Source organism: Stigmatopora argus, chromosome 15, assembly GCF_051989625.1.
Source record: "Stigmatopora argus isolate UIUO_Sarg chromosome 15, RoL_Sarg_1.0, whole genome shotgun sequence".
Taxonomy (NCBI): Eukaryota; Metazoa; Chordata; class Actinopteri; order Syngnathiformes; family Syngnathidae; genus Stigmatopora; species Stigmatopora argus.
Genome location: NC_135401.1, coordinates 3282394 through 3298128, shown reverse-complemented (window position 1 = coordinate 3298128; position 15735 = coordinate 3282394). Strand labels below are relative to the sequence as shown.

The window sequence follows — 15735 nt, the reverse complement described above, 5'->3', positions numbered from 1 at the left end:
AAAATCAGCTCAAAAACAAGCAGAAGTTTCACACACACACACAACATGGCGCAAACGTTGACGTATGAGATGTCATCTGCATTACCCAATTGCGACAGGTGCATTATTGCCAAATAGTGTTGAAAGTAATTAGTGTATTTTTTTTTGCTTACATTTCCACAAACCAGTTTCAGTTGTGCTTAAGTGGAAATTGCATTAAGAAATACATACTCCAGTCCCTATTAATAACAAATAATGAACACCACATTGATTGATTTGTCAATTTTAATATGCTTGGACAGCTGCAGTCACTCAATTTTATCCATCCTCCTGGAAATGAAAATGAAAAGTTTTAGTTTTGCATTTATTAAATACTTGAATGAAAGCGCATGTGCGCCACATGCTTTGTTACCTTAACAAATTCAGAAAAATAGAATGTAGTCTGCGTTCTCGCTTCCGTTTGCATTCAGTTTCAGCATTGCCAAGTGTTCCAATGGCGCCCCCGTTAAACAAAGTCACCGCTTCCTCATAACTCAGAGTTTGGGAGCCGTCGGCGTTCTTCGACAGCAGAATTTTGGAGCGAAGGACGGGCCGCGGCTCATCTCTGACTTCAGTTTGCTGAGGTGGGCTTGATGGCAAGTTTGAACTCTGACCTTTGTCATCGTTCGGTTTGGTCTTCCACTCCACGACAGGACTCTTCCACTCATTTGATTGGGCAATGTCGTTTTCTTCGTTAGATGCAGGTAGCACTAGAGTCAGGCTGGAGATGGGATCCCGTTTCACAACGACGACAGCATTCGAAAGCCCCAATTCGGAGTCGGCGCTAGTGTCGTTTTCCAGCGTAGCAGCGTCGGACTGCATGTAGTCCAAAGTCTTGTCCAAAGATTCTGGGATGGGTTTTGATGGCTTGTTTACAATGAATAGCGGACCTGTGCTGATGACTGCCTTTGCACCTGTGGTTAGAAATTCAAATTAGTAGGGTGCCATTTTTTTGGTTGAATCCCAACCAGGTAAAAACTGACCCTGAGGAAGGTTATTGTCTGACAGGCCTTTACACTTTGAGTTACAGCAACGGCATACCTCCACATTGCCACTAAGCTCCTCCCATCTGAAATGTTACCAAAATAGAGCACATCGAGGAGATCAAGCTAAGTATATTTCCTCAACAAAAGTCAGGTGACTAACTCAAAATACAAAGTATCGGATATCTATTGAAGGAATTTGTTTAAAAAAAAAGGTCTAACAATTGTTTGCCCATATTTTTCCAATTATAAATGACACTTTTTATAGTTTGGCTGGGACTAATGAGTTATCCCGTTTTCACCTCTAGTAATGCTAAACTATTACCAATGTCTATTTGACAGTAGAAAAGTATTTTAGAAACAAATTAGCACCAAATGAGGATGTTTGAGAAGCTCAAATTAAATCACGACAACAATTAAGCACCTCTTATTACATGGCATGATTACCTAGTGTCAATAATGAAGTACAAAATTCTGTATTGGAAGCTTGGTACTCTGAAAATATTTCATATGAGCTTCTCTTCCAAATCATTTAACAAATACCTTGAATTGACCAAGTCAAAGTTGCAAGATTTGGAGCCACTTGTTATCCCAATGTCTGAGATGAGGACACTGCAGTGGACGTAAACCTACAAAGTCAGTTAGTTAAAAAACAAAAACAAAAAAACCCTCCACATGCAGTATAACAACTCACCTCTTCAATTAAATAGGAGGAATTTAGAACAAAGTTCACAACAGAATTGTCTGAATCTAGAAATTTGATGAACGTGAAAGGAGAACCGGATGGGACGGTGCACCTGCAATGAATAAAATTATTCCCACGATCATTATTGCATTAAAAGTCCCACGGCTGCTCACCCTTTGTTCATTATGATGGCGTGTCGAGGTTTTGCGAGCGCGTCGGGAAAGGACGAAAAAAAGCAGGACTGAATGAAAAGCTGCTCGTCAGGTTGGACTGGAGCAGACACCTGAAGATTGAGAAGTTGGCCTCGTGTGTAGGTGTTGGACTCTGCGACACTTGTCCACGAGGCTGACGGAAAAAGTTTGGGTTGTAGTATTCGCCAAAATGAAATCTTACGCTGTATATTACTTACAATCCATGGCTTGGAGGTTGAATTTTCTGCTCTTATCAGGAAGTCTTTGGGGAGGCAAGTTCAGGACTTTTGACCTGGAAGAAAATTATTATATTATTACTGGTTATCAGATTTTTTTAACACATCTGCAAGCTTTCCAGATCCGTTTTTTAGGGACAAAATGTTTAAAGACCTAAAAAAAAGCTACAAATTGAGTTCCTATAATAAATAGGGCTCAATCTCAATACAATTGAATGCAACTTTTGACATGATTCGTTTTATTTTTGTCCCTCGGGAGAATACATTGACAAAAAACTTTTTTTTGTCTCAGTATGACAGGTTTGCTTTAGAATAGATTATGTTAAAATACATGTTTTCTTGCCTGATATATTTAATATTGCACATTTGGCAGAAATTAAAAGTTTCAAAAGAAATGCTGTGCACATTTCAATTGCTTGAAAAAAAACTGTATAAAATATATATCGTCTTACCCATGCCTATCTGGAATGCAGACGACATGCACAGATGAAGGCGCCATCTCCATGTTCGAGCCTTTCCTGGGACTGACATGTAAAGAATTGGAGAAGACGTCCAGGCCATTCCTCACCTGTCAGACAACACTCATTCACAAACTCATTCCAAATAAAAAATAAAATAAAAATTAAAAAAAACACCCTTTCACCAACTCACTTCATGATTGGTTCCACATTGATCATATCCATAGGTGAACATCAGCTGGTTTGGTAACTCACTATTGCTATAGCACCCATCACCCAACTTAATTTCCGCTCGGTTGAGGGTGAATTCCCCCAGTCTCTTATCCACAAGTAGTATTAATTCACTCTCATCGCAATAAACCTGCACAGCAGGAATTCTCGGGCCGAAATCAGGAACTCGGACCCTCCATGGGTTCACAATGGTATCGAAGGAGATGAAATCACTGCTTATTTCGTACGGAAGAGGGCGAACGTTGAGGAAACTGGCAGTTTGGGCCCAATGAAAAAGCAGGAAATGACCTAGGAATGCACACCAAATGACCTCCAACGCAGCCATTGCCCTGCTCAAAGTGGGTCAACCACTACTAATTGCACCAATCTGAGTTCCACTAAAAAGACTCAGCAGTGAGGAAACACCTGCCTCCAGTCAGACTAATGATGCAGCGGGGATGCCTTCAGTTTATTGGATGACACATTATTAGATTATATTATATTAGATGAGATAACTTTATTCATCCCGTATTTGGGGACTAGTCCACAAAGGACTTTGTTTGTGCAAGAGAGCCACACCTTACATCAGAAGCAGCATTAAAAAATCAAATTTATTTTTTAAATATAATTTATTTTGGAGGCCTGGTGGGTTAAGTGGTTAGCACGTCAGGCTCACAGCTCTGGGTTCAAATCCAGGTCAGTCCACCTGTGTGGAGTTTGCATGTTCTCACTGGGCCTGCGTGGGTTTTCTATGGGTACTCGGTTTCAGAAAATGAAATGTTTATATTTTTAATGGCCCCTGATGAATAATATATTATAATTTAACAAGCCAGAGCCACAGTACCATACCTGTCAACCTCTGCCGATAACTGCCCTTATAAATGATTATGATTCCCCTTACAACCCCCCAAAAAACCTTACAAACACCGTACGAGTCGTACGGTGTTTGTAAGGTTTTTTTGGGGTTTGTAAGGGGAATCATAATCATTTATAAGGGCAGTTATCGGGAGAGGTTGACAGGTATGCAGTACATACAAAATATGATCAGCAAAGAGCCAGCTGGGTTGGGTTTTTTGATGGGAAAATTGGTTCCCACAACTACTCACTCGTAAAATTGCATTATGAACAGAAACGGAACACAATGTTTGAATGAAGAATGTCCGGCAAGTGACAATAGAAAGCTTTTTTATTAAAAAAGAAGAAATCAACAACTTTTGTCACATTGTGGACCAGCTTATGCTGGTTTTTATATCTAAATAAGAATACATAGACATTGTCATCTTCAAGCTTTAAAATTTAGTCTTCTTCGGCCTCCTCCTCGCCTTCGCCTTCATCCTCAGCGGTGGCGTCCTGATACTGCTGGTACTCAGAAACCAAATCATTCATGTTGCTCTCAGCTTCAGTGAACTCCATCTCGTCCATCCCTTCGCCCGTGTACCAATGCAAGAAGGCCTTACGACGCAGCATGGCCGTGAACTGCTCGGAGATGCGCTTGAACATCTCCTGGATGGCCGTGGTGTTCCCGATGAAGGTGACGGCCATTTTGAGGCCACGGGGCGGAATATCGCAGACGGCCGTCTTGACGTTGTTGGGAATCCATTCCACAAAATAGCTGCTATTCTTGTTCTGTACGTTGAGCATCTGCTCGTCCACTTCCTTCATGGACATTCTCCCGCGGAAAACCGTGGCGACCGTGAGATAGCGACCTTGACGCGGGTCGCACGCCGCCATCATGTTTTTGGCGTCGAACGCCTGCTGTGTGAGTTCGGGGACCGTCAGGGCGCGGTACTGCTGGCTCCCCCTGCTGGTCAAGGGAGCGAAGCCGGGCATGAAGAAGTGCAAACGTGGGAAAGGCACCATGTTGACGGCCAGCTTCCGCAAGTCGGCGTTGAGCTGGCCCGGGAAACGCAAGCAGGTGGTGACCCCGCTCATGGTGGAGGACACCAGGTGGTTCAGGTCTCCGTAAGTGGGCGTGGTCAGCTTGAGGGTGCGGAAGCAGATGTCGTACAGGGCCTCGTTGTCGATGCAGTAGGTTTCGTCCGTATTTTCCACCAGCTGGTGGATGGAGAGGGTGGCGTTGTAGGGCTCCACGACGGTATCGGACACCTGGTGACAAAAACATTGAGTGGAGGTGGTCTTAAAAATCAAAAAACCATATATTGCAATTACAACTATCTCAAACGGTCGTCCATTAAGTCTCATATCAAATTTTACTGCCCAAACAAGGAGCGCAAGCTAATGTTTTGACCTGCCATTTAAAACAACACTTTGCTATACATCATTTTAGATGTTTTTATTTAATGTACACCTAATATTTAGCAATACAAATTCATACTGGACCAGGACGGCTTACCTTGGGACTTGGCACGACGCTAAAAGTGTTCATGATCCTGTCAGGGTACTCCTCACGGATCTTGCTGATGAGCAACGTGCCCATACCCGATCCAGTTCCGCCACCCAACGCATGCGTGAGCTGGTAGCCTTGCAGGCAGTCGCAGTTCTCCGACTCTTTACGTACAACGTCCAGGACGGAATCCACCACCTCGGCTCCCTCGGTGTAGTGACCTTTGGCCCAGTTGTTACCAGCACCGCTCTGACCTAGAGAGAAGTCGCGACATTTGTGTTAGCAATCAGGCTTAAGAACATCAAATTTCAGGGTAATCACTCACCAAACACAAAATTGTCAGGTCGGAATATTTGTCCAAAGGGTCCGGATCTCACAGAGTCCATGGTGCCGGGTTCCAAGTCCACAAGAACAGCACGTGGCACATATTTGCCACCTTCAGGGATATAACGAAACATGTCAGCAAGAGAGAAATATATGAGAGGAAAGTGGTCAAACATACCTGTTGCCTCATTGTAATAAACATTTATTCTGTCTAGCTGCAGTTCACTGTCTCCATGGTACGTCCCTGTTGGGTCAACGCCATGTTCGTCACTGATCACTTCCCAGAACTGGAAAACACAAAATGGCAACACATTTAAAATAAACATCTCTTATTGTAACTAAGAATTGAAAAACTGCTCTAATTTCAATATTGTACAAGCAGATTAATTGCTTTCCACAACTGAACATGTATTGATGTCTATTAAGTCTAAAAAATATATATATTTTCATAATTAGGCAAAAAAATGTATTACCCATGTGCATAAAAACTGTTTGTGCATGGATGGGTCATTTTTGAATCAATTTTTCATGCAGTAATTCACAGCTGTTATAGTGATTTAACATTTAATCAGAATATGAAGTCAATTTCAAGTACCCAAACAAATGCATGCAATCAAAAAAATGACCAAATAAGCACCAACATTTAAGCAGAATTAAGTCAATTTCAAATACCCAAATGCATGTATTAAAAAAAAAGACACAATACATTACCTTAGCACCAACATTTAAGCAGAATATGACGTCAATATCAAATACCCAAACAAACAAATTCCCAAAATGCATGAAAAAAATAAAAAATTAATCAAAAAAGACCAAATTACCTTAGCACCAATCTGGTTTCCACACTGGCCCGCCTGGATGTGAACGATTTCCCTCATTGTAGATAATTTAAAATATATATATATATTATATATAATCTATATAAATGGAACAACGTCTAATACTTGAGAGGATCTGAGATCAAATCCCGTCTTCTTCTCCTCTTCTTGCAGTAAGTATTACTATTTATGATTGCCTATTTTATTCTTTTTTTTGGACCCACTGTAACAGGTTCCCTTACTCCTGCACCCCCGGAAAATCGCGGACCCCGTTGTCTCTGTAATAGAGATGCACGCGAGCACGTATTTGCGTGCACGAAAGTGACGTCCTAACGTCGACTCTTTTCATGACCTCATGTCAGAGGCACCTCAAAGTACGAATCGATCATATGTTTTGTTCGCCATTCATTAATACAGAGGCCAATTAAATCATTACAGAATGCAATTAGTCATCAAACGTGAAACAACGTCGAAATCTGTTTGTCTATGTCATGTATGTCATCAATTAAACCAACGTGTGTGACGTCACATGAGATGAAACCAACCATTACTATTCATGATATTGATAGTTACGTTTGCTGCATGAAATGGAGAAATAAGTGAAAGTTGAAACCACAGCTGGCATTTTTTTATATATATAATTTCCCATAAGACAAGATTTTCCGAAAATGTTCACTAACAGAGCATTTAAGTGAATCTGCCCCTTCTGTGTTGATTTATTTGAAATAATTTGTGCTTAATCACTTAGTGGCTGTGCTGTAAACATTTCATAGTATTTTTAACTATAAAAAGCAAAAATAATCTGCTCTCCACCATCAGACAGATAAAAAATACACGACCTGATTATTTATTAAAATTAGTACACACTATTTTATGCAACTGGAACATTTGCGTCGTTTGAATCTTAAAAACATGCCTGAATAAAAAATACTACTTAAACATGGATTTACTTGAAATATATTGTTCATAAAACCTAAATAATTGTGCTTCAAGATTAAATGCATGCTTGTAACTATATAAAAGTTGATAAAGTAAAAAATATACGACACTGAATCATTTATTTTATGATTATTTTAAGTAAACACTCTTTTTTGCATAGCCACTATCTTATAATGATTATTCTAAATCTTGTTCATTGTTTAGTTTATATACTTTATTACACAAAGAAAATGAATGGCATACATCATCACTGATAGTGATAACTTATTTTTAAAACGTGTTAAATAAACATCAGTAAAATGCTTCAAACGTTCAATATAAACATGTATTTCTACTGCAATACTTTATATAGCTTCTGTGATACAATGCAAATTATTTTTGGTTAAGTTATGTCAGTGTTATGTCAGCAACAATGATATATTAGGGCCACTCACTTATACCTTTTAGACGTATACTTCAAAAACGTCAAGAAATATTAATACGTCTTGTGGTTAAATACGTTTTGTATTCTTCGGCTTGCCATATAGTAATATCCATTGAGCGCGTGCACGATTCAAAGCGCGATCACGTTCCTAATTTATAAACTAATACAATAAAACACATTCTCTTGAAAAAAAATCATTGCCTGGTTAATAGTCACCAATGGGAAATGTACTTTGAAAATGATGTGATTATAAATATATTTATATATATATTTTATTTCGGAGCCAGGAGGCGGGGCTTCCGTTCAGGTTAGGCAATTGTAGGTGAGCCACAGTTGAAGACAAAAACAAGTCATCCTCCATAATGCGTCTTTTTGACTAAATGCTGTCAGAAATGATAGCGAAATACTTTTTATTCTCTCGTAGTATAAGAGAAGAGGACGTTAGTCATGATGAACTGCGGTATGTTTACCCACTTTTTGTCTTTTACCTGAATTGACGGTGTCACAGTGCTGTTTTAAGGCGTGGCTTTTTCTTTTGTCCTTTTCAAGGCACAAACTGGAAAATTTTATTTACTAAATACAACACTTTGTTTAGTGCTTTACTACAAAAACGCCCAATGAAAGCCTAAAATGTAAAGACGACCCCAAGTGGGCCAAATAATATATGTACAGTATTATTGTGTTAGTACAGTGCAGTATTTGGAGGTGTGGAATTTGCTGAAGTCTTATAAAGTCTAATCCATTCAAAATTATCTAGAAGTGCATGTTTTTTCCTGAGAATTTTGTGTAATCAGCTTTGAAAATGCGTTTGCATGTTAAAGTGTATAATTTTTGCCTCTGTTTTTCAAACAAATGTGCCAAAAATTTAAGCAGTGTGAAAATCAGGGTCGGTTTTTGCTATTGGCTATATGGGCGACCGACTAGGGTGCAATGTATTAGGGGGCGCATGAGAGCCCTTGCTATTTTTACCCCCAATTAAATTACCGGTTGTCTAGAGTCCAGATACATGTCATTGTACAACAAAATTGCGATGATGGATGATGTATTTGTTTCCACAGGGGTTTGCTGTGCCAATCTCAAAGACAACAAAACCCTGATGAAAATGGGTTTGTCGCTGGTGCTGGTGGGACACGTCAATTTTCTGCTGGGGGCGCTGGTGCATGGCGCCGTGCTCAGGCACATCAGCGTGCACGCTGAGGCTCGCATCCTGGTCTACTCCGTCACTAATGTTATTGCGATTGTGGCAGGATTGATGGTAAAATATTTGAATATGCATGTTCTAAATGTGTATTAGGACTGAGAGTTTTGCTTTTTTTAAAAAAATGTATCTTCTGCTTCCCAGGGAATTATTGGTGGAATAATTGCTATCGTTTTGTCCAAAAACAAGAAAAGCAGGGTTTTGGTGAGATATGATCACTTCTCCTATTGCATGCTTATTTCATAACTCAAAATGAAAACACTCATATTTAAAGAGAAACTACACATCGGTACAACTACAGTTAAATGTCCAATGCTAAACACAATATAAGTCATAATGCAACAGTTCCTGCTATAAAACAATGTTTTCAGTATGATATAAATTGTTATGAAATTGTGTAAACATAACTTGACTAAAACTACATTGTTGATAGTAATTTCAATCAGGAACACTGTAACACTTGTCAAAAATAAACAAATGTATAGCACTTAATAGCTTTAGTGGATTGTGCATAGAGGAGATCCTCAGTTGAATGGATTTGTTGTCTATATTTTCTTTCTATTACTGAAGAATGACTTTTAAAAGTGTCTGATAATATTCTGTATTTCCTGCAGAAATGGGTCCTGCTAGTATTTAGCTTCCTCGCAGGCCTCTTAGCTGTTGCCTCCACTTTGGGCCTGCTGGCTTCCGTGATCACCGCCATTATCCACAAAGGGCGGAGCCTATTGACGCACTGCACTCTCCTCAAGCAGGATTTGGGCTCTTCCAGTATTACCCATGAATGTCCCTTTGACCCCACTCGCATCTATGTGAGGACTTAACATTAGTAATTGAACAGGGTGTCCGTCCACTGACAAGTAAAATGTGGGTTTTTGTTCTGCCAATCAGAGCACCACAATCATTTTGTGGGTGCCACTCATCCTAATGTCGGTGGTGGAGATGGTCTTCTCTTTTCGCTGCTTTGCCGTTTGTACATCCTTCCTGTATCTCTGCCCATGCCGGCAGAAGCCAACCAGGGCAAGAAGGGTAAATAAACTGTTCTTAACATGAGGCGTTAATGCAGGCAGGCATTCTCGATTGATTTTGGTTCTGTTTGACAATTGTATTGTTTCAGGTCCGCGTGCAACGGGCAGTCGTGATTCAAAGTCCGCCTCCATCGGAGCAGCTGACCGAGATTAATCCCGAGGCTGTGGAGCAAGATGAGCTCTTGGCAGGGGGTGCTGGAGCAGAGCAAAGCCATTGGCTCTGAGAATGTTCGAGCAAATAAGATGAATTGACAACTTTATCAAAGTTGAATTTATGCCGCATTTCCTCCCCATATTAATATCATAAAACCCATATACTATGAACAAGACTGAGCTAAAGTAATTGTTTCTGAGGACACTCTTTTCCAAAATTATGAGTTTTTACAATGTATGGATTTGAGGAAGGTGGCAAGTACTTTTTGACAAGAGTATGTTTTAAAACTGCATTTTATACTTGTTAAGACTGCCATTTTATATGATCGTAAATTGTGTATAAAATTGCAATGCAAGCGTTTTCATTAAACTCCTTACAGAAAAATACTACATTCTACCTATGTTGAGTTTATTGATATAAAATTCATTTGAAGGAGATTAAAATGCATTACTTCAGGAATGTTCTTCATTCAAATACCAAATATACTGTACATTGATTTCACCTTCAAAATGAGGAACACTGAATTTTCCACCTTTTCTTATTTAAACATTTGATACTTTGCTGGGCTTAAACAAGCAGTACACAAACTAAATACTTGTCAACACATGTACACAAAAACCAGGAGAAAAGACTACTGAGACAAAAGTATTATAGAAATGGCTCTATTATACAAACATGCAAGAACTATACTCTCAAAGGCACAGGACATAAACTGGGACTGAAAAGACAAAAACAAAATCCAAAAGGGCAAAAGGGTCAAAGTATCTATGATTTAAATAAATTAAATTCATGAGATATAAAACCATAACTGCCAAGCCATTAAAAAGTTGTATGACAAATGGCAGGTGTTGGAGCAGAAAAAGTTAAGATAAAAAGCATAAGCACTTATTCTGACTTCAGCTCATAAACAGTAATATTGGAAAAGTGTCCAAGGGAAAAAAAATAACAACAAAAAAATCCTGCCCCATTTAATAACCTATTCCACAGAGGCAACCCTCCCTTAACCACAATGTATAAAAAAGACAATGTTTCTTTAAGAATGTTTCTTCTCAGTGTTTCCATCATTGTGTGGGGACGACTTAAGGGGTCTTCGACTCCTCTTTTGGCCTAAAGGAGCATGTTACATGATTAAAAATGACTTCGTGGACACCATTGCGTGTCAAAATATTTTTTTCCTCACTTTGATGTGTCCATTTTCTCGTCCTCTGGTGCTTTCTCTTCATCTTTTATTTCTGTTTTAAAAATTAAAAAATTATCTCATGATTGACACTGTTTAAAATGTGCCAAAAAATAAAATTGAAAGAAATGAATGACATCTGAACTTTAGTATTGTATTTTCTGGACTATAAGTCACACTTTTGGGAGTTTTTTTTTTTTAACTTATCAAAAACCAAGAACAAACATACATAAAAGTAACAATAATATTTTTTTCAGATAACCATAGCCATGAGGGAAAAAAAAGAAACAGTCACACTTGATTATTAATTGCAGGCCCAGCCAAACTATGAAAAACTGCAATTTATTATCCAGAAAATACAGTACTTGCAAACATAATTATGACAATGAGGTTTCACTTCCAATACACGTACGGAAATGTTTCATACCAATAGTTGCAGTGAAAATGGCTGCCGAGGCAGTTAGGACAAAGTTGAAGAGATTTAAGTAGTTGTCAATGTGGAAGGCAATCGAGAAGAGTAAATAACTTGTGAATCGAAGCATTAAATGAAAGGTAGCGCTAGTCAGCGGAGTGAAATGAGAATGGAAAAAAATGAGTAAATACCTTTTGTTTCCTCCTCACCTTTCTTCTCCTTTTCCTCACTCTCTTTCTCCCCGTCCGTCTTCACTCGCTTGGCCTTCTTGAAATTGGCGGTGTTCCTGCGCCCTCCCTCGCCTTCGTCCTCCGAATCGGAGAACTCCTCCTCGCACGCTATCCTCTTGTCGTGAGCGCGGACTAAACACGGGCAGAGCGGCGTTACATTCACCCTGAGCGGACCGCCTTTTGGTCACTCATTTAAGACGCATTCGTACTGGAGACGCGCTTGTTTGGATCCTCCTCTTCTTCGTCTCCACTGTCCTCCTGTACCGCGTCTTCTGGGATGGCCTGCATTTGGACGCCCGGAGCGTGGGGCAGCATGCGCAGATTCTCAAACAGACGTTGCCTGAAAATTCACAATGCAAGTCGCATGGTTGGGGTCGTTTTTTCTTCCTAGGAGTCTTCCAAGGCGGGTATGCTGGTAAAGTAGACTTACTTGATCTTCTCCAGGTAATCGTTGGTGTTTTGGTTGGTCATGTTGGAGGGGCTGATGTGCAGCTTGAAGTCTGGTCCAAAGTACTCAAAGTAGTCATTGTATGGGAGTTCTGGGAAGATGACAATGTTGCAAACAAGCCATTTGTATCCATTAAAACATCAAATACTCGTGTGAACATCCTACTTTGCAGCAAGCGGGGAGGACATTTTGCACACATTAAAAAAAAAAAAAACAATAGCACATATTTAAAGTCGAGGCTACACAAGCCAACACTACCATTTCATTCTCAAATTCCCCCAAAACACCTCTTGGATGAACACGCACCATTAGGGATGGAAGTATCAAGTGCAACGGCAGTTTCGTACGTCCAGCAGCGGGCTACGTTTCGAATGGTGTAGCCGCCTCCTCCCAGCATGAGGAGGGGCAGGTTGAAGCTTTTCATGTACTCCACACACTTGGCATGTCCTAAGAAAACATTTTAAAGCCGTTAGGGAAAAAAGGCTTTTTACGGGTAAGGCCACAAAACCTATTTAACTACCTTTAATGGTGAGGTTAAAGCAGCCGAGTCTATCGCCTGAAAGAGAGTCCGCTCCGCACTGCAGAACCACGGCGCTGGGCTGGTACATCTCCATCACCTTGGCCATGATCTGCACATCGGCAGCAGCGACCGGTTACAAACACTTCCTTCAAATCGGAGCGGGGGTCTTTCATTCGTGAACTCACGGGCTTGAATATGGCTTCGTAAGACTCGTCGTCTATTCCGTCTCTCAGAGGATAATTCACGGCGTAGTATTTTCCCTTCCCGGCACCGATGTCCTGCAAGGAAGACGTCAAGTGTCACCACAGAATTTGAGAATTTAGACAGTCGGCGCTGCTTGTCGTGTACGTACTCGAAGGTCGCCGGTCCCGGGGAAGTACTCGCCATACTTGTGGAATGACACGGTCATGACACGATCTGTGGTGTAGAATGCCTCCTCCACTCCGTCGCCGTGATGGATGTCAATATCGATATAGAGAACTCTCTGGTGGTACCTGAAGCAAGAAAGACGTGAAGAAATGCCATAATTTGCCATTGTAGCTGGTGATTTTCATCTTATTCAAGTGTTCTGGACGGAAACTGAAAACACGCTTTTGCCCAACAGATTTTCAAGTTAAAGCTACCGTATTGTCCGGACTATAAGTCGCTTCAAGTTAAAGTAACGATAGTAAAATGGAGACCAACAGGCTAAAAAAAAGTACCTATTGACATAACAGTTTGTATGTAACTATAGCCTGAAAAAAATAATTAGTTCATAATCGGTATGGAGTTTTTGGTGTGCTCACTTGAGTAACTCCAATATCGCGAGGACGATATCATTGACGTAGCAAAATCCAGAGGCCTCGGATTTCTTGGCGTGATGCAGACCACCCGCCCAGTTGATGGCGATGTCCGTCTGTTGTTTGTTCAACTTGACGGCACCGGCTGAAGCGGAGAAAAGGTGACCATTCGTAGCCAGATTTCACCACAATCAAGTGCTAAACACAGAACTAGCTTGTTCAGTGTGAACTTACCAACAGAGCCACCACCTGAGAGTTGGCAGAACTCAAATAAACCATCAAACACTGGACAATCTTCTCCTACGTTGACTAAGGGAGAGAGAAAAATGGCAAATAATGAATAAAAGAACATTTTTCATATGATCCTAAGACACAATAATACAATTGAATGGAGATGAGCTTTCATCAAAGCACCCAAATGGGCAGAACAAAGGAAAAACAGTGACCGATAATCCAACTCACATCGCTGCATTTGCTTGCTGTACTCTGACATGTTGTCTGGACGGATGGAGCGCAGGAATTTGATGTAATCGTCGCTGTGATACTTGGTCATTTCCTCCCCACTGGCTTTGTGTGGACGCTGAAACACAAGAGAAAATGTTGGAAACTCTCAAGACCCCCAAAACAACAACTCTTGAGGGAATTTTAGACCCACATATATCTCCATTTTCCTGTAGAGGCCATAATTGAGCAGCAAGTTGTGAGTCATGCGGATGCGATGGGGCTTCATGGGATGACCCTGACCATAGTAATAGTTCCCAACATCACCTGAAAATAAATCAAGAGTGAAAAGTTCTTTCCAACATTGCTGGGAATTGCATACTTTACACGGATGAGGAAATCCATTTCCGTGTGCATTGAAATAAAACCGTAGATTTTTAAAATAAATGAATAAATCAATTTGATTTATACGTGAATATGCGGGGTGAGAATCCATCCGAATAAAATTATTTGGGTTCAAATCGAATAGTTAATACAGAAATGTGCTTCCTTTACCGTTGGCTAGATGATCAATGAGCTACATTGACGCTAGCTACGTCTTATGTTGACAATGAATCGCTCGCATCGCCATTGTTAGCTCAAGGGAGAGATCAACTCTCAACAAAATGGATTAAATGTGTTTAATATGCACCAATAGCATACGCGATGGCATGCTAGTGACAATTATCAGCAATAACGACGGCGTAAGTGTTATCCCGTGTGCCCGAACGTGACAATGAAGTTCGAGGGAGCTAGCTACCTAGCTCGTGCTAGCAAATTAATGAAACATTTGTCGGCGATAAATCGGCCATTTCGCAAAGCAGCGAGCGATGATCGCAAATCACACGCACACAATAGAACTCACCGTCGTAGTAGTAGCAAACTTTTTTCTTGGTTCCTTGACTAAGCGCCATTTTATTCCTTTTAGCTCGCCTTCGACTGCTCACCCGAGGGAGGCTGCAGCGACAAGAAGAGGACGGACGATTTGTAAAGCGTTCAAACGGATGCGGAATACGCGCAGTGTGGAGGGATCTCGAAGACCTCAATGCGCACGCGCGTCTAAAATAAATAAATAAATAAATAACATGCTATCGAGGACTAAACTGATTGCATTTAAAAAAAAAAATCTCATGTCTTATTAGTGATACGGGAAAGAAATATTCAATATTCTACTGTTCAAATATTCCAGAATATACAGAAATTTAAATTGACAAAGCTCTAATTTAGTCAAAACCGCCCCTTCAAGTAGGTCTATACTTTTGCCCATGTTAAGAAACTATTCTTTGAATAACTCATGTTTAAAAAGATGGAAATTATAACGATAAGGAAAAGCTATTGTTTGACGTCATGTGATGAGGTCATTCGGTGACTGCACTTGTTTATGACGTCAATGATATGCGCAGTGGTTTCTGCGGAGTAACGAAGCATCTGGAACGATGTGGCAAATAACGGTGGGGAACGTTAATTTTGCGATTAAAAGTGAACAAAACGTGGGGGAACTTTCTGGAAAGGTATCTTCGGGAATTGTGGAAGATGTTTGTTTACCGGCAATAGTTTTCTGTGCAGTGCATGTTTGCAAAAACTAAAATTAAAGGACCTTTTAAAACCACCCCATTGCTCTAAAGCGTGTATTCAATTGTCACATGTTTATTAAAAGTGAATTAAAATCACCCGTGTGTCAT

General features: G+C 40.3%; 4 protein-coding genes across 6 annotated transcripts; 1 reads left to right on the top strand and 3 right to left on the bottom strand.

The window, feature by feature from the left end:
* Nucleotides 1-246: 246 nt before the first annotated feature.
* Nucleotides 247-3207, bottom strand: zpcx (zona pellucida protein C). Its single transcript, XM_077621278.1, has 9 exons — nt 2765-3207; nt 2566-2681; nt 2096-2169; nt 1860-2031; nt 1696-1798; nt 1545-1630; nt 1002-1087; nt 392-932; nt 247-309 (listed from the first exon to the last, which is right to left on the bottom strand). The coding sequence occupies exons 1-9, from the start codon at nt 3125-3127 to the stop codon at nt 288-290; spliced, it is 1563 nt and encodes a 520-aa protein (XP_077477404.1). The 5' UTR covers nt 3128-3207; the 3' UTR covers nt 247-287.
* A 787-nt stretch (nt 3208-3994) lies between these two features.
* Nucleotides 3995-6750, bottom strand: LOC144089999 (tubulin beta-4B chain-like). Of its 2 annotated transcripts, XM_077621280.1 has the most exons (5): nt 6271-6750; nt 5628-5736; nt 5451-5561; nt 5135-5379; nt 3995-4887 (listed from the first exon to the last, which is right to left on the bottom strand). In XM_077621280.1, the coding sequence occupies exons 1-5, from the start codon at nt 6325-6327 to the stop codon at nt 4078-4080; spliced, it is 1332 nt and encodes a 443-aa protein (XP_077477406.1). In that variant the 5' UTR covers nt 6328-6750; the 3' UTR covers nt 3995-4077. The 2 variants fall into 2 exon arrangements, with proteins under 2 accessions (XP_077477406.1, XP_077477405.1); XM_077621279.1 differs by having other exon boundaries at nt 5451-5736.
* A 999-nt stretch (nt 6751-7749) lies between these two features.
* tmem54a (transmembrane protein 54a) lies at nt 7750-10210 on the top strand. Its single transcript, XM_077621185.1, has 6 exons — nt 7750-8090; nt 8689-8885; nt 8973-9032; nt 9443-9637; nt 9717-9854; nt 9943-10210. The coding sequence occupies exons 1-6, from the start codon at nt 8078-8080 to the stop codon at nt 10075-10077; spliced, it is 738 nt and encodes a 245-aa protein (XP_077477311.1). The 5' UTR covers nt 7750-8077; the 3' UTR covers nt 10078-10210.
* Nucleotides 10211-10394: 184 nt separating this feature from the next.
* hdac1 (histone deacetylase 1) lies at nt 10395-15083 on the bottom strand. 2 transcript variants are annotated; one of them, XM_077621183.1, is made up of 14 exons: nt 14919-15083; nt 14229-14341; nt 14036-14153; nt 13808-13882; nt 13580-13718; nt 13147-13288; nt 12980-13072; nt 12795-12903; nt 12581-12721; nt 12257-12365; nt 12036-12166; nt 11788-11958; nt 11188-11239; nt 10395-11114 (listed from the first exon to the last, which is right to left on the bottom strand). In XM_077621183.1, exons 1-14 carry the CDS (start codon nt 14965-14967, stop codon nt 11087-11089), a joined length of 1470 nt encoding a protein of 489 aa, XP_077477309.1. In that variant the 5' UTR covers nt 14968-15083; the 3' UTR covers nt 10395-11086. The 2 variants fall into 2 exon arrangements, with proteins under 2 accessions (XP_077477309.1, XP_077477310.1); XM_077621184.1 differs by having other exon boundaries at nt 11806-11958.
* Between the last annotated feature and the right edge of the window lie 652 nt (nt 15084-15735).